The sequence below is a fragment of the Lupinus angustifolius genome, chromosome LG10 (assembly GCF_001865875.1).
Source record: "Lupinus angustifolius cultivar Tanjil chromosome LG10, LupAngTanjil_v1.0, whole genome shotgun sequence".
Classification (NCBI taxonomy): Eukaryota; Viridiplantae; Streptophyta; class Magnoliopsida; order Fabales; family Fabaceae; genus Lupinus; species Lupinus angustifolius.
Genome location: NC_032018.1, coordinates 1,094,209 through 1,112,289, shown reverse-complemented (window position 1 = coordinate 1,112,289; position 18,081 = coordinate 1,094,209). Strand labels below are relative to the sequence as shown.

Below are 18,081 nucleotides of genomic sequence, written 5' to 3'. Positions count from 1 at the left end.
CGAATAACACTAACAAATATAATAACTAAATTAAAAACTGTCACAAAATAGCATCATTAAAAGTATCATGTCTTGCACCCTGAACGCAAAAAAAATATAAATACAGAGTCCATTTCGAATACATGAAGGTTTTCCAGCTAAACAAATCAAACCGCAGCTGAAAAAAATAATAATAAAGAGGAAACCGTACATCGGGTATATTATCAGAACATTGTAAGTTAAACAGTGATATTGCTTAAACGCAATCCTTTGGCATGCATAGCACATTGCATTGGCAAAGCATAAAACAGAAAGCAACATTGAGCTTGATACAAGAGTAAAAACTGATGAGAAAACCCGTGAAGGTAAACTTTGCACCGTGCTAAACTGGCCGCGCCATTGCGCATGAAAATTTGGGTAACTAAAGGTTGATCTAAAGGTGGAAACTTAACAGACCCTCCAAATCTTCAGCTACCTATCACTGGTAAGGATTACCGACTGCGTAAGTCATGAAAACAAAGGATCTTCAAGACTTTGGTACTGTGACATTTAGGATTTTTACATCTTGGTATGGCTTGTCTGTTTTGTCTGTCTTCACCTTTTCTATGCCCTGTCAACATCTAAATTGTTAGTTTATTCAGGGAGTACATAGGCATGAATCAATAAGACCTTTCATTATAAAAAAATTAAAAGGGTTTAAAGGGTTTGATAAATGACACTTAACCTTATTCTTGAGTAAACAATGAGGCTCCTCATTTGACCCTTTGAAGGGTTTAATCAAGTTAGGTTAGTTTTAAGTTTAGGGGAGACAATGTCCCATCTGACTAAAATGATTTGGTGTCCTGACCTTTTTTCTCATCTAAAACAAGTATTACAAAGGCAAAAAATGCATTAAAAACTATGAAAAATATTTAAGAGTTAATAGAGTTGCATCTCTTCAGGTTCTTGATACCATTTTTAATTTTTAGACTTAAGAGGAAAGAGAAACATATAATGAATCTGTGTGCACACATTGGACGTCAGTTTATATAGACTTAATCTAATAAATACAGAAGATTATCCACATAATTACATGATATCTTATGCCTATATAAAGGATTAGTTACATGGATTCGAACACATACTATTACTAAAGATGCAACGTGATTTCAGACTTGGTACTAAATGATAATGGGTATGCAAGAATAAGCATATTTACCTGAACAACATCCATTCCCTTCACAACTCTCCCAAATACTGTGTGCTTATTGTCCAACCATGGAGTAGCCACAGTGGTGATAAAGAACTGAGAGCCATTTGAATTTTGGCCAGCATTTGCCATTGACACTGTGAAAGGCCTATCATGCCTTAAACTGCAACAGATAAAGGATTTGTATTAAACAGAAAAAGGATTTGTATTAAACTCCACCTGAAGTAAACCATGCCAGGAAATTCCCCTTAACCATCAGCATACACAGACAGACACAAATAATCATTATCCTCTAGAGTCTGAAATCAAGATATTTCATTCCTGTAAAACGGGCTACCCATTGCATGAGACATCTTGGTAGATATGCAGAGCCTTACCCACATTCGGGATTTGAACGTGTTTAAGAATCAACATAACCATTGTGCCGCGGGTCACCCTCTATGATATTTCATGCCTATAATAAGATATATATTTTTTAAATAAAAAATTGCTTACCTTTTATGAAATTCATCCTCAAATTCCCTTCCCCAAATAGATTGACCACCAGTGCCATCTCCTAAAGGATCTCCTGTTTGTATCATGAAACCTTTGATGACCCGGTGAAAAATAAGATTGTCATAATAGCCATTCCGGCAATGAGTTGTAAAGTTCTCCACAGTTTTTGGACATTCCTCTGGGTATAATTTCATGTGAACATCACCCATAGTTGTGTGTAAAATCTGCAAAAGAAGAAATGAATTGTAAAGCTCTTTTATGATGGAAGGGGAAGGTAAGCATATAATTTTAAAAGAAAAATATGTGAAGACAACAAAATCATGTAAAGAACAATTAGAAAATTACATTTTTTCTGCAATTAAATAACAGCCTTGACAGTACAAAATAGATGTGGTTAACAACTTCTACTTAATGTGGGAGAAACATATAATTAAAGTGAAAAAACCCTGAATAGAATTGCAAGTAACAATACACTATTTGCCAACAAAGAAAACTCACCACATTGTCCGGGAGTGATGTTGTAGCTGCCTTTCCAATATCTGAAACTGACAAAAGCTCATCAGCAGGAGGCTTTTCATTGAACACGTCTCTTCCCTTAGTTGCATCTTCAGGCTCCTCTGGTTCTCTCCGACTGACACATGTCAAACTTCAAGACTTAGATAACTGAAGATAATATTTCGCATGCCATACAACAAGATGTAGTTAAACAAAATGTACGAGCTAAATGTGCTGAGTAAAAACGATACACGACAAACTGCCCACATATGATAATATAAAATAACAAGACTACATAACTTTGGGGTACAAAGCAGTGGTAAAATTACTAAAAGTCTAAAATGATCCAGAGTAATGATTTTCAAACCTGAACAAATATATCCTGTGCTTTTTGAAGGCACAACACAGGAGAGTGGGGTCTGTCAAAGGCTCCTTACTCTCATTGGCATTAGCAGCAGCAGCAGGAATCTTTCTTACTTTTTTACTATTTCGGTCACCTTGATATAAAGCTATTCTTAAGAACCTATCATTGTTCTCCACCTTTCCAAGTATTCGAGCAACTTTATTTGTGTGCATATTAACAATCTATAAACATACAGAAAATGGAAAACACGATAGGTAATGAGGTTAGATCTACTCGATACTCACTACTAAAGCAATGAAGGAAAAGGTACAAATGTGAAGAGGTTGTGTAACAGAACAAAGTGAAGTAATTACATAGTTGTACAATTAGTTTTATAACACAGTTAAGTACGAAAAAATCTCACTTTGATCCCAAGCAAGGTTGCATAGATAATAAAATTGGAACTTTCATCAAAAACTGCATTCGGAAGTGGAGCATCTTCAGTCTTCTCTATTTCCTTCTCGACAGCCATTCTTCGGCCAAAATCAATGGCCTCCAACCGATACAATGGAGCGTCACTTCTTTGGAGATCTTGAGCAACCTATCCATAAAGCCAATTATTTACCAAAAAAATTCCCAAAAGCGGAAAAATCATGGCGGAATTCTTTTAAAGTATTACCTCCAGAGACTCATCATAAACTCGCCTTAGTTTACCTGTTCTGAACCAAAACACACGTATCCTACGGTCAGGTGATGTGATTGAAAATTGTTTACCATCTGGGCTGACCTAAAAGAAGATGCAATAAGGTTAACAAAAATTGTCCAAGCCATATATACCTTTTATTTTGCTTTCGTAAACTACGTAATAACATAGTATTAAGTTATCAACTATAAGTTGGGAAGTATGTCAACACAAGTGTGGTACCTCAATGGCTGAAACAGAAGTCTTGCATTTTACTATTTCAAAGAGGTTAGTATCAGTTTTCAGTTTAAAGCTGACCCTACAAGCACCAAAGGAAAGGATGAAATAACAATTCAAATGTCTAAAACTCATGCAACTAAAAATTTCCGCAACTGCTACATTTAAAATGTGCAACAACGACACACCATTTGAAATATCTGGCACTTCATGCCATTGCAGATTATAACACCGATAATTGATATACAGGATCGCAATTTGTACACCATGTTTGGGGGTCCACAAATCGCCTTCGGAGGAGAATTTTGCCCCCATCCCTGCAGGGACAAATCTCCACCCATGGGGCCCTAAACAGGGCAATCCCCACAGATCCATGATAATATTATGAGAATCTTATGTATAAATGTGTGTTCAAATTTACCAGATTCAAACCTACATCCATCAGATCTTGTCAATACGACTCAAATAAGAATGCTAAACAATTTCCGCAGCAGTCAATTTTATCACCACCTAAAACTGTTAATAGTTTATATAACCAGATAATCCAGGTCACATTCTTGGCTACCGCACCTAGTGTTTAAACAAACTCAGCAAGAAGAAATATTTAATTGAGAATAAAATAAAATGCTAAATTCAGACTTTAGACTTCTCAGGTTTTGCATGACTCTAATCCATTTACCATAACAATAAAGAAATGGAGTAACTAGAAGTGGTTTGACTACTTAACGAATTAAAGTCGCAGCTAGTTTTGACATATTTGTCTTTGTATGTAAGAGACAAGGAACTCTGGACACAGAGTCATAACAAGTTTGAACATTGACGAGTCAGTTAAATAACATGGCTGGAGGAAGAACATACTAAGACAAAAATAGGTACATACTCATCCTCCGGAAATTGAAGAGTAGCAGGGCTCCAGTATTCAATTATACCCTTTACATCTGCTGAAATTACAGAATCATATATGGGATTGTACTTCATAACTTTAATAGGACCCAAATGTATCTGAACAAAGGAGCAAAGAAAGATACAATTACGCTAGTATACTGTGGAGAATATCAAACAGGGAAGAAAAAAACAGAAAAGATTATGCAGTAGAGTTCAATTTACAATAGTCACCTCTTTGGAGATGATAGGATCATTTGAACCAGCTCGTACATCATATATGTGCACAAAAGATGAGTTCCGGTCACTAACAGCAAGCATAGCTTTGACATCCCCTTGTTTGTATACCCACTCAACAGCGCCAGCGATATATGGCAAGCGGATCATCACCATCATATCAAAGTTGACTACATCATATACTTTCACAGAACGGTCATCGGATATTGTAGAGCAAAGCAGGCCATCACCACTAACCTGCAAGGCTGGAATAAGTCATGATTGATGACAATAGGAACATTTTAAAAACTTAAATACATCATACAGCAAACGAAAACTCCACATAGCTAGCATATCATAGGGACTCGTAATATAACATATGAGAGAATAAAAGCAAGAACTAACTAGACAAAGACCGTCGGTGAACTTACAGCTAAACCTTCAATTGGACCAAGATGAGCTTTGAAGTGTTTGGCAAACTCAATACCGATAGGCCTTTTCTTCCAAAACTTCAAATGCCCTGATGACAATAAGTAAGCCACCCACAAAGCAATAAGCCATAATTTTTTTAAAAGTGCGATAAGCCATAATATTATTCCAAAGACTTAGGTAATTTATGTTCTTAAGTATGATTCACAGTAATAATAACAATTTGACACTTTTGTTGATGATACTTGATATTTTACATAATAAATGTAGCAGTTAATAGAAATGACCACTGCATTCAAATTTGTGCCGAAAGTTATCACTCTGCAGTCTACTTATACATACAAGTATAAGTGGAAAAAACATTCATGATTGTGTAGTAAATTAAAAAAGGTTGCCTAAATATTATAATGCAAATGAAATCCGTATATTTCACCATCAATGCTTCCAGTGATGAAAAAATCAGCAGCTGAAACAGCAACATGCGTAACCACATCACGATGCATATAACTCTTCTCATACCTGTAAAAGAGAGGAAAAACAACGATAATAAAAAAGTAGTGAATTCCTTTACTAATTCATAATAGATGGACGATGAAGAAAAACCCTAAAAAACAAAGAAAGAGTAATAACTGACATGTTAGCAGAGGGTAAGGTATCGAGGTAAGCTTGTTCGAATTGGAGCGGTCGTTTGAGTCGGTTACGAGGGGCTGGACCTGGCCCGATAACAGGTTCATCTTCGATTGCTTTGGCACTGTTCTCGTGTTCCGCCATCTTCACCTACGCAAGGTTTTTTTGCTGAGAGGGAAAAAAAATAGAATTGAAGTGATGAAGATGGAGATAATAGAATTGGGTTGTGGCCCATTCTCAATGGCCTAGTAATAGCCCAATTGAGATAAACAAAAAAAAAATCACCTTTTGCTGCTATTTGCATTTTGTTGATTTTATTTCAAAAGTACCCTTCTATAAAACAAACCCTATTACTACTTGATTAAAATTCTACTTTTTCCTCAATATGATGCTAATCATTTTCTAATGACGGAGACTTCTCTTAAGTAATGGAGAGATAATTAATTTTTTCCTTTGTATTTAAGAGTAAAATTGTAGTATCATTTTAAATAAAAATGATATAAATATCAATGTATGTTTTTTTAATTTTAGACGGCACTTCCCTCTTCATTATTTTTTGTGTTGTCTACACTAATGGGTGTATATGTCCTCCTTTCCCCTATTTTCTTGGTTTTCCTTTTCTCCCTGAAAATATTTGTTTGGGATTTTTCTTGTCTTGAGTTTTTTCTACTATCACTTATTGGAATTTCTTTTCCAAAAACGGTTCTTATTACTTCTCTCTTTCTAAAAACATTACTTCCCTCTATTTCTCAAAAATAAAGTTTTCAAACATATATGTAAAAAAGAAAAGCAAAATGAAAATTTGACTAAAAGGTGTGATGTGATACTTCAAAAAAGAGAATAATATATTACAAAAGAGGAAGGGTGGTTCTCGTCCCCACATACAATTTAGTGGCTACAACCCAGCCTCGCAATAGTCACGTAACACACGACATTTTCACGTGGTCTGATGCATGTTCTTCACAAATAAAAACGTCACAAAAAACATAGCTTGGCATGGTCTTTTACGTGGCTCTATGCTGTGCCACCGTTTTTCTCGTCAATGTCATTCTTTATATCTATGTTGTCTGGTCTAAGCCCGTTCCTTCATGCCCATGTCTATGTTGACCCTTATAAAATAACAGCCCCCACATTAATTTCTAGAAACTCCACAAATTATTAAAATCATGTGCAATTGCTATTGCCAGCCACATTATATGCAACACCACCAACCAAGTAAAGTCTAAAGCCTTTCACATGACACATGATACCACACTCTCAAATTATTTGTCATCAAGTTTAGTTATCAAAGTTGGTTGACAATTACACTTTGACATTTAAGCAACTTTAAAGAGTGTGATGGTTATAGGAAAGAGAACCAAAGAAAAAAATGGTTACAATTCGTGGTACTGTATATCTTATAAACTGTACTTTCCATCCTTCATTTCCCTCCTATTTCATCATCAATAATAATCAATTGGAGTCTCAGGACAACTACTTTCATCAGATACAGGTTCTTTATCTTTAGTATAAGGTGGGGGCACAAAGGGTGGAGTTGTACACCTTAGCAATGCCCAACTCACACCTTGAAAAAATGGGTGGTGCTTGATTGTTGAAGCCCCCATTGTTGACCCTAGCCTCCTTGCTGGGTCCTTAACTAATAACTGGGAGATAAGGTCCTTAGCTGTGGTGGGCACATTGGGTTCTTTTGGGAACTCAAGGGCTCTAGCCACAATGTTTGCTAAGGTTAGCTCATTGTCCATGCCCCTAAAGGGTGTGACACCATAAAACAATTCAAATATAAATATCCCTAAAGTCCACCAGTCAACAGCACTGCCATGTCCCTCACCGGACACAATCTCTGGAGCCAGGTATTCATGGGTCCCAACGAATGACATGGACCTGACATCAATGGGTTCAGTCACAAACTCAGGTCCATTATGTTGATTTTGCTTCTTCTTCTTCTTTCGCTTGCCTTTTGGATGGAAACATGATACTGCAGGGACTATACAATTTGGTAATATGCATTTTGATGAAGTGAACTGAGAGGGTTCAATATGGTGTGGGGCTATGTGAGGAGACTTTTGATCAGATATGATCTGAGCTGTTGGGGTGGAATCATCACATTTTAAGGAGAGATCAAAGTCAGTGAGCATGATGTGGCCATCTGATTGAACTAACACGTTCTCTGGCTTCAGGTCACGGTAGACTATACCCAACATGTGAAGGTATTCAAGTGCCACCAAAACCTCTGATGCGTAGAACCTGGAAACACCACCACACCAATAATGAAATTAGTATTAACTAATTAATCAGCTGAGTACAAAGTAGGACAATTTAAAGGGATATAAAATGTGTTTGGGTAGGAACATACTTTGGCCTATGTTGGGAAGAAAAATGCAATAATGGTATCTATATTGACTATAAGAGATGATTATTGGCCAATATACATTATAAAGTATGCATATGAATATTGGTTGTTTAGCATAGCTAAAGGGTCATGAGGATCAAACAGGGACATAGTTGTCATGCTGTAGTCCAAGAATGACGTGAGCTATTTCACTGCTTATTAGGCTAACAACTAACAAGCACACTGGAATTATCTCTAATCTTGTACTGCTTGTTGTGAGAGAATATTTGTATAGTGTTTTTCTATGAATAATAATAACAAGTTTGTCGAGTTGTGAGACAAGAAGTGTTTTTTCTCTCTGAATTTGCCAAATGATGTGTGATATCTTCGAGACAATAACAAGATTCTCCATCCAAGAAGCAAGAAGAAAAATGAGAAAATGACAATGATATTGCTTTATATATGTATGAGTTAATTTAAAAAGGTGAGTGTTTCATAAAAGACATGCAAATCATGCCAATAAAACGAAAGCGAGACAGTAACTCTCCATATTAAATAATTTCATAAATTCTTAGAAAGGTTCCTGCTGAAAGAATATGAAATATGACAAGGCTTTTACTTTCACATGCATATAGTTTTTTATTCTTAATCACGTAAAAAACACATCCACAACTAAAGAAAAAATGAATCTTTAGTCACAAGCAGCAGAGGCACGAAATAAAATTGGTTGACACCGAAGCAAATTAACATTATGGTAGCGATTAGTTTTTATTAACCGATGTGTATTGGTCCTACATGATTAAACATTTAATCATTCGACCAATTCCTTAATATTAGTGATTTTTTTATTAAAAGAAAAGAAGACCAAGAGGATGGGTGCTAGGTGTGGAACCAGATTTTGGAAACCATTATCTAATAAGGACCATGGCGGAATTAACTCCCATTAAATTATTATTTAATATAAAAATAAGGAGATCCAGAAATCCCGCAAAGTTTATTGAATCAAGGATCAAATATTTGATTTCCCATGAGGTCGCTGGGTTTATGACCTAGAAATTCATCAGGTTTTAATGTGAAATTGGTATTCTTAAGAATATTCTTGTAAGAATACGTACAAATTTTAATATAATCAAAGACCTTGTAGCTACAAGTTTTGGGTTAGCATCCTTTCCATAACAGAGATGGAATGAAAACTACATCAAAATTAAAGAAAAATAATTAATATGATATGACATTTTTATCTTTTAAAATATAATGATATAACATTTTTCTTTTCAAAATTAAGTGCAAAATCAATAACTTCTCTCTTCAGTAAAGACTAATTATCAATTTATCCTAATCGCTACAGTTGAGATAAAATCATGTTTGATGAGTACTATTATTACTACCAGTTGCTGACCTTAATTACGAAGGTCTCCTTTTGACTTTTAAATTAATTACTATGGAAAAAAGTATGGTAATTAATTATTGGCACATGAAAGAATGATTATGCTATTATTAGTATGATTATTTAAGCAACACACATGGTGCCTCTGACGCAACACGGAATCTAACGGTTAAAGTGTAGTACAGTACCTTCATCTATCATATACATAAATTATTAGTATATGATGTAAAAAATATTTACAGGCACTAAATACTTCATCCATCATTTGATTATTTGTATTATGAGTGGTAAATGATGAGTATCAATTTGAGAGAAGAATCATGACCCATGACGGCATGACTGATGGCAACAGCGGATGGGTCCTAAACCTGGCCACTCCCACACCTCATTCACCTTCCATAACACTTCTCTCGAACAAGGATGTTGATAAGTGGTTGTTTTTTTATATATTTTTAATGGCAAAAAGAAAGATTTTATATTAAATAAAAGTACAAAAGTGTCATTTCAGGTTGTGTTTTATATGTTATTATATGATAATTGTCTCTACATTAATTGAGAAAATCATTACTCACTTCTCTTACTCATTAATAAAGAGGATAACAAAAGATGTAGTTAAAATTTTATTACTAAGTATTTTGTCTAAATCACAGCTGATACATACATGGAATAATACAAATTATAAGACAAAATATCCTTTACCTCAAAAATACTAACACCATAAAAATTCAAATTAACCATAAATATAAGCAAAAATAGATGCCATAAAATTCAAGTGTTGAGGAGTGAAAATTTATTTAGCAAAACAAGAACGGAAAGTTAATATTATCTCCGTTAGTGGAGAGACAAATGCTTCATGCTTCAAAAAGTAGAGACAAATGCAACTTTTAATTACACATATATCCTTTTGATTACAATGAAATCATACATTTTGTCATTAAAAATATGTGAAAAATATGCATTTGTTTTTACTAAAGAATGGATAATAATTAAGGAGGGGGTGTAAAAAGTAATTAATGTGCACCTGACAGCTGGTTGAAGGAAGCGTTTGTTAGGGTGGCGTTGGCGGAGGACATGGAGGTCACCGCCGGGACAGAACTGAGTAAGGAGGCATAACCATTTAGGCGCATCAATGGTGGCATAAAGTGTTGGAAGAAAAGGATGATCCAATAATTCCAGAATTTCCCTTTCTGTCCTCGCTCTCCCTTCCTTCCTCCTACTCGCTAATTCCTTCTTATCCATCACCTTCGCCGCGAAAATCACCGATCCCTCGTGCATCTCCGCTAGGTATACGGAGCTTATGTCTCCGACGCCGAGGCGGCGTGTGAAGCGGAGGTCGGAGGGGAGGATGCGGCGACTTGGAGACTCTGATCGGATCCGGTGGATGGCGGACCAGAGAGGGTCGGAGGACGGTGCGTGGTGTTTGGTGGTTGGTGGCGGGTGATGGGTGGAGGTGGAGGCTGTTACGGTGGTGGTTTCGGAGCTGAAGCTTGTGCTCCTTTTGATGTCGGCGGTGGTGGAGGAAGCGAAGCTCAGGCTTTGAAGGTCGTCGGTTAAATCGTCGAGCCATGGGTCCATTGGGAAGAGAAGAGAAATGGAGAGTGGTTTTTGAGTGAGTGAGGGAGTGAGTGTGTTATGTGTTATTTATTATAAGAGAAACAACAAAACGAGGGTGGTGGTGTTGTTTTCACTATTTTTGTGTTTTTCAATCTCAAATGAGGGAATATTATAATACAAATTTCATTTGGGCTTCAAACATTTTATTAATTGGGCGACAACGATGACCCTTGGAGTTATTAACAGAAAAAGTATTTATTTTCTTGTTGAGAAAATGTTATAATTTATAGTAGTTTATTATGCACCAATAATGCATTGATTTAGTGAGATAAGGGTCTTACTGTAAATGATAATTGTTGGGATGGAAAATTAGTTGGTTAACCATAGGTGGGATAACATTCTTATAGAGAAAAAACTCATGCAAAAACTTTGTCCGAAAGAGTTAGCTCAATCAATAAAATTATGTGGCCTAAATATCCAAGTTCAAATTTATTAGTTTAAATTATTAACATTTTTCTGATGTAAACAATATCAAACAAGAAAAAATGAAAACTAAAGCCAATTTAAAGTGTATATATCTACTTTGGTTAATTATATGATTTAATCATGCATAAACCAATCATGCTTATTAGTAGGTGATAAGGTGAGGTGTTCATTCTGGAACAAATATTTAAGTAAACTAATCTTTATCTACTTACCCACAAAACTATTTAATTCATAAAATAAGAAAAATAAGTTGCATAAAATAGAAATAGCTTTTCTCATCATTAGTGGGTAGAACGTTATGATAATGTAATGAAGGTCACAAATTACTTGCTTAATGCAGAGAGATCTTTACTGCAAAGTAGCACTAACCTAACCTTCCACTTCTGATTAACATGCATGCATTGGGACATCCTTTCCCTTTTATTTAGAATTAAGACCAAAGTCACACCATGAAGCAATGCATACTATACTCTAATTTATTTATGCAAGGGATACCCAAAAAGCCGAAAATATTACGAGTCATGCCTAAATTGAATTCCTCTCTCAATTGGAAAATTAATGCATTAACAACACCAGAAAATGCAACCACTTAGAACCACCGGCTCCAGGACAACTTAACCTATTCAACTACACCAAAAGGGGTCCACTATGGCCTCACCATTATTTGTTAAATATATAAACTACAATTTTAGGTTATGTTGATGTACCCAAAAAAAATCATAGTTTATAATCAAATCAACCAATAAGTCTTATTTTTTGTTTGGGTTTGTGTAGCCTTTTCCTCCTTGGGCTTTTATAGGGGAACACAAGAGGGAAACATCTAGTTGTCTCATGAATTTTTCTCTCCTAATTTGTTTTGTTCGCTTGTCTTCATGGCCAATCTTTCCAATAATTAGGATTTTGGGTTGGATAAACAGTCACTTTCTGGTACTAGTAGTAATAGGGGAAATCACTCATGCAAATGCAATCCATGTGATATTGTTATACTTAGGTACCCTCTTTCTAGAGCCACTTAATAACACAATGCTGATTGTATTAAAAATAAAATGCTCATTATATTTCCTCTCAAAAGTTATATCCCAATGTAAAATTAGAGTAGATATTTGTCAGTTAAATGGAACCCATAACCATATCAGAACAGTATGAATCCAAAGATGTTGAAACATATTTGTGAAGTTTGGCGAGGAAAAAACAAAAGGGAGTTAAGCTATTTTCAATTCTATACACGTGCCAGCCAAAAAAAGAACCATACCCCCCGACCCCCACAAAAAAAGGAAGGCCTCAAAAAGAAAAGCAGGAAAAAAAACCTGTCAACGCAAATCCAAACACATGCAAAGACGGCCTCAATCAGCTCTGAGATTGGCGTCAGCAATAGCTTGGATCTCCTTATTGCTCTTCACCACAGAGTGTTTTTTACTTTCAAAATCAAGCTTATCTAAATCTTGTGCATTGCCTAGATAACCATATAAAGCACTTTCCCCATTCCCAGGTATATATTGTGTCTCATTCTTGTCTTTGAGGAGGCCCCTACCATCATTAATCTGTTGCAACTCAGTCCTACCACGCTTGTTGTCGTCGTAAAACTTGTGAAGCTTCTTAGCTTCTTGCAGCCCAGAGAAAGTGGCTTTAAAAGTCACTATCAAGATACTGAAATTACCAGGTTTTCCTCGGGATACTTTTGTCTTTCCCCCACCAAATCCCATATCTTCAAAGATCAGAACAATTGCAAAAAAGAAACATAACAAGTAAATAGTAAAGTAGTAGTACTGGCAAAATGGCAAGTGTGATAGAACTCAATAAGCAATAATCCTAACTTATTAAAGTGAGAATGTGAAGTTAAAAATAAGTTTCACATAAAGGTGATATATGAATGAGATAAAGAAAATAAGTTTGACATAAAGGCAATGTGCAATTCAACAGCTTGGATAAGTGACCGCTTTGCATGTACTTTGAGTGAAAAATTCAATTTGGCCAACTACTATTAAACTGTAAAACTTACCTCTAAGAATAGCCTGCAGACCTTCGATACTTACAGTCATACGTTTATCAAGATCATGATGTGCAATAGACTTGTTGTGAACCAAAACAACTGGAGGCCAGATGATCAGGTCATTTTTCAAGTTTGATAATTCTACTTCAGGCAACAACTTCTTGACCCACAATCCCTCAGAGCCTGCTGTATCACTCCATCCTAACAACAAGCAAAGTGCCTTATGAAAACCAAGGTGGTCTGTTCTTCGCTGAGCCTTGCTTGAGTTGAACGCATGCATTGCAAGACTTTGTATGCTTGGGAACTCCATCGACTCGCTGATATAAGGATGTGGGCACACAAAAAGAGAAGTTATTGCACTTTAAACCATAACTGACAGCACATTAAACATCACATGCTGATAATGCAGAAAAGAAAGTAATGCTGTGATTTTTAGATGGTAATGACCATTCACAAGTTAGAAGTACATCTCCACTGTACCATGACAATAACATATGACTACATTGTGTAAGACACTAATCATAACTAGACACAGTACAATTAGATAGGTCATGCATTAAACAAAGTTCCCATAAAATTAAATATGAAATGGACACCTCAAACTAAATCCGGATGATGACCGACCTGCCGCATAAAGTGCATCTCAAAGTATCAGCTACTCCTTGATCTGTGTATTTTCTTCGCTGTGCTGGGTTCTCATTCAGAAGTTTGACAAATTTGAAAAATGCATTCTGCACCAGTTGCTTGAACTCTTTAGAATCTTCAGGTGGATCAGTCTTGGAATGTTCAACTTTCAACTTAACATCTGAAATTGGGCTTTTATAGGGGAACACAAGAGGGAAACATCTAGTTGTCTCATGAATTTTTCTCTCCTAATTTGTTTTGTTCGCTTGTCTTCATGGCCAATCTTTCCAATAATTAGGATTTTGGGTTGGATAAACAGTCACTTTCTGGTACTAGTAGTAATAGGGGAAATCACTCATGCAAATGCAATCCATGTGATATTGTTATACTTAGGTACCCTCTTTCTAGAGCCACTTAATAACACAATGCTGATTGTATTAAAAATAAAATGCTCATTATATTTCCTCTCAAAAGTTATATCCCAATGTAAAATTAGAGTAGATATTTGTCAGTTAAATGGAACCCATAACCATATCAGAACAGTATGAATCCAAAGATGTTGAAACATATTTGTGAAGTTTGGCGAGGAAAAAACAAAAGGGAGTTAAGCTATTTTCAATTCTATACACGTGCCAGCCAAAAAAAGAACCATACCCCCCGACCCCCACAAAAAAAGGAAGGCCTCAAAAAGAAAAGCAGGAAAAAAAACCTGTCAACGCAAATCCAAACACATGCAAAGACGGCCTCAATCAGCTCTGAGATTGGCGTCAGCAATAGCTTGGATCTCCTTATTGCTCTTCACCACAGAGTGTTTTTTACTTTCAAAATCAAGCTTATCTAAATCTTGTGCATTGCCTAGATAACCATATAAAGCACTTTCCCCATTCCCAGGTATATATTGTGTCTCATTCTTGTCTTTGAGGAGGCCCCTACCATCATTAATCTGTTGCAACTCAGTCCTACCACGCTTGTTGTCGTCGTAAAACTTGTGAAGCTTCTTAGCTTCTTGCAGCCCAGAGAAAGTGGCTTTAAAAGTCACTATCAAGATACTGAAATTACCAGGTTTTCCTCGGGATACTTTTGTCTTTCCCCCACCAAATCCCATATCTTCAAAGATCAGAACAATTGCAAAAAAGAAACATAACAAGTAAATAGTAAAGTAGTAGTACTGGCAAAATGGCAAGTGTGATAGAACTCAATAAGCAATAATCCTAACTTATTAAAGTGAGAATGTGAAGTTAAAAATAAGTTTCACATAAAGGTGATATATGAATGAGATAAAGAAAATAAGTTTGACATAAAGGCAATGTGCAATTCAACAGCTTGGATAAGTGACCGCTTTGCATGTACTTTGAGTGAAAAATTCAATTTGGCCAACTACTATTAAACTGTAAAACTTACCTCTAAGAATAGCCTGCAGACCTTCGATACTTACAGTCATACGTTTATCAAGATCATGATGTGCAATAGACTTGTTGTGAACCAAAACAACTGGAGGCCAGATGATCAGGTCATTTTTCAAGTTTGATAATTCTACTTCAGGCAACAACTTCTTGACCCACAATCCCTCAGAGCCTGCTGTATCACTCCATCCTAACAACAAGCAAAGTGCCTTATGAAAACCAAGGTGGTCTGTTCTTCGCTGAGCCTTGCTTGAGTTGAACGCATGCATTGCAAGACTTTGTATGCTTGGGAACTCCATCGACTCGCTGATATAAGGATGTGGGCACACAAAAAGAGAAGTTATTGCACTTTAAACCATAACTGACAGCACATTAAACATCACATGCTGATAATGCAGAAAAGAAAGTAATGCTGTGATTTTTAGATGGTAATGACCATTCACAAGTTAGAAGTACATCTCCACTGTACCATGACAATAACATATGACTACATTGTGTAAGACACTAATCATAACTAGACACAGTACAATTAGATAGGTCATGCATTAAACAAAGTTCCCATAAAATTAAATATGAAATGGACACCTCAAACTAAATCCGGATGATGACCGACCTGCCGCATAAAGTGCATCTCAAAGTATCAGCTACTCCTTGATCTGTGTATTTTCTTCGCTGTGCTGGGTTCTCATTCAGAAGTTTGACAAATTTGAAAAATGCATTCTGCACCAGTTGCTTGAACTCTTTAGAATCTTCAGGTGGATCAGTCTTGGAATGTTCAACTTTCAACTTAACATCTGAAAGATCATAGCAGGTAGCAGTTTTGGAAACATCAAGTAGATTTTTCTTTAATTTTTTGCTTTTTATATTCTTTCCAGCATAAGCATTTTCAGGAGAAACAACTCGAGGCCCCAAGCGGGCACGAACATTCCTGGAAGAAGAAACAAAGGTATTAGGGAAAGTAATTATCCGACCAGGCCTCGACTTCTTCATACTTTTCCCAATAATCATGTTATGTTTTCTAGGATTCCTGTTATTAGAGGGCAATGATGAATATGGAGATGGTAATCGTTGATCGAAATGTACATTATCAATGATGTCCTGATCAAATGAGATGCCATCATCATCAAATGAGTCAGAAGCACATTGCCTATCATTCAAATCAGTCCAAACTTGATTCTCATTTGTAGTGCCACTGCACTTTGCTTCATACATGTCTACATTCAAGTCATGCATGGCCTGCTCCTCAGTTTTTGATGCATTTCCTTCTTCCTGTTTGTTGATGTATTGGTCACGATTAAGCACCGAGGATCCCTTACAACAACAATATTGGCAATTCGAAGTATATGCATATTCTGGATGCATATTTCCACAACCCAATATATCATCAACACAGTGCTTTGATGAATGACAATGGGTCAAATCATGGTACTCAGGACTCAAATCACGGTATTTTGGAGTCAAATTGTGGTACTTGGGACTCAAATCATGGTATTTTGCAGTCAAATCATTATATTTGGGACTAAAATCATGATATTTTGGAGTCAAATCATGGTACTTAGGACTCAAATCAGGGTACTTAGGACTCAAATCAGGGTACTTAGGACTCCAATGTTGTGAAGAGAGCTTTTGTTCCCAAGTTACCCCTTTTCTAAAAGTGTCTCCATGTGAATTCCCCACATCAATTCTATCCACAATTGAATCCACAATACTAGGTCGACGAAATTCTTGATCATTAAAATCTCCCTTCGGCATGGTGTTTCTATAATGAAACTCATGATCATGAGGCATGATGCCACCTTGCATTTCGGAATAGTTGAATTCTCTGTTCATAACAGGAACAGAACACTGCTTAACATGGTCATAGGTGTTGTTAGGAAATTCAGCAACAGAGTTTGATTTTGGCATCATTTGACTGTGCAAATGCACATTCTCTTCAAAATATGATGATGATAATGACGCATTTGGTCGAGAAACAGAAACCCCTTCATATCCCAAATGTTGCTGTTGATGAATCTGCTCCCAATTCTTTGGAATTTGAAACTCCATTTCGTCTTTTCTATCAACGTGGCTAAAATTTCCATGGTCCACAATGGGGACCACACCAGAATCCGAAAAGCGACTATTCTCGTAACCGTAACCGCCAACACGGTTCTTCGTGTTTTCAACTTGTCTCTTCGCTTCCAAGAGATTGTTCCACCGAAACTTCATCGACGCCGATTCCGATTCTCCGCCACGCGCCGCCGCCATGCTCTCACTATACTGTGCCATTGATCGGTCCACTTCGCTGTAACGGTCTCGACGATCATCACGCGCTGCTACATTGTTTGATCGGTCTCCTTCGTTGTAACGGTTCCGTTGATCATCGCGTTGGGTTAGTCGAACCGGGCTAAAGTCCCTCGACCGCGCCCGAACCGGTTGGAGCATTCGAGAACCGGGTCGGTGGGTTTGGTTGGGTGAGTTTCTGTTTCTACGAGTGTGTCGATAGTTGCGGTGGTCCCTCATGGTTACTACCACAAAACGGTGCGTTTAAGTTGTTAGTGTTAGAATTAGGAACGTCACAGTTGAGAAAACCCTAACCGTACATAGTAGTAGAAGTTGAGTTTGGAGAGAAAGATGAATGTGGAGAAGAAGAAGGAACCCTAGTTGAAACGATGTCGTACTGAAAATTTGAAAACAGAGGAGCGAAGCGAAAAGGAGCTAGTTTTGAAAAGTGTGTAACCGAGGCCGCTATTTG

General features: G+C 36.5%; 4 protein-coding genes across 4 annotated transcripts; all 4 read right to left on the bottom strand.

Moving 5' to 3' along the window:
* Nucleotides 122-5,786, bottom strand: LOC109358751 (peptidyl-prolyl cis-trans isomerase CYP71). Its single transcript, XM_019603176.1, has 13 exons — nucleotides 5,582-5,786; nucleotides 5,381-5,466; nucleotides 4,950-5,038; nucleotides 4,537-4,776; nucleotides 4,301-4,422; nucleotides 3,427-3,502; nucleotides 3,181-3,288; nucleotides 2,926-3,102; nucleotides 2,526-2,743; nucleotides 2,162-2,294; nucleotides 1,664-1,887; nucleotides 1,178-1,331; nucleotides 122-589 (listed from the first exon to the last, which is right to left on the bottom strand). Exons 1-13 carry the CDS (start codon nucleotides 5,716-5,718, stop codon nucleotides 506-508), a joined length of 1,848 nt encoding a protein of 615 aa, XP_019458721.1. The 5' UTR covers nucleotides 5,719-5,786; the 3' UTR covers nucleotides 122-505.
* Nucleotides 6,945-10,956, bottom strand: LOC109358882 (serine/threonine-protein kinase D6PKL2-like). Its single transcript, XM_019603364.1, has 2 exons — nucleotides 10,312-10,956; nucleotides 6,945-7,818 (listed from the first exon to the last, which is right to left on the bottom strand). The coding sequence occupies exons 1-2, from the start codon at nucleotides 10,863-10,865 to the stop codon at nucleotides 7,017-7,019; spliced, it is 1,356 nt and encodes a 451-aa protein (XP_019458909.1). The 5' UTR covers nucleotides 10,866-10,956; the 3' UTR covers nucleotides 6,945-7,016.
* On the bottom strand, nucleotides 12,474-14,125 carry LOC109358915. Its single transcript, XM_019603410.1, has 3 exons — nucleotides 13,945-14,125; nucleotides 13,330-13,637; nucleotides 12,474-13,035 (listed from the first exon to the last, which is right to left on the bottom strand). The coding sequence occupies exons 2-3, from the start codon at nucleotides 13,628-13,630 to the stop codon at nucleotides 12,674-12,676; spliced, it is 663 nt and encodes a 220-aa protein (XP_019458955.1). The 5' UTR covers nucleotides 13,631-13,637; nucleotides 13,945-14,125; the 3' UTR covers nucleotides 12,474-12,673.
* Nucleotides 14,490-18,081, bottom strand: LOC109358913. The gene is made up of 3 exons (XM_019603408.1): nucleotides 15,961-18,081; nucleotides 15,346-15,653; nucleotides 14,490-15,051 (listed from the first exon to the last, which is right to left on the bottom strand). The coding sequence occupies exons 1-3, from the start codon at nucleotides 17,847-17,849 to the stop codon at nucleotides 14,690-14,692; spliced, it is 2,559 nt and encodes an 852-aa protein (XP_019458953.1). The 5' UTR covers nucleotides 17,850-18,081; the 3' UTR covers nucleotides 14,490-14,689.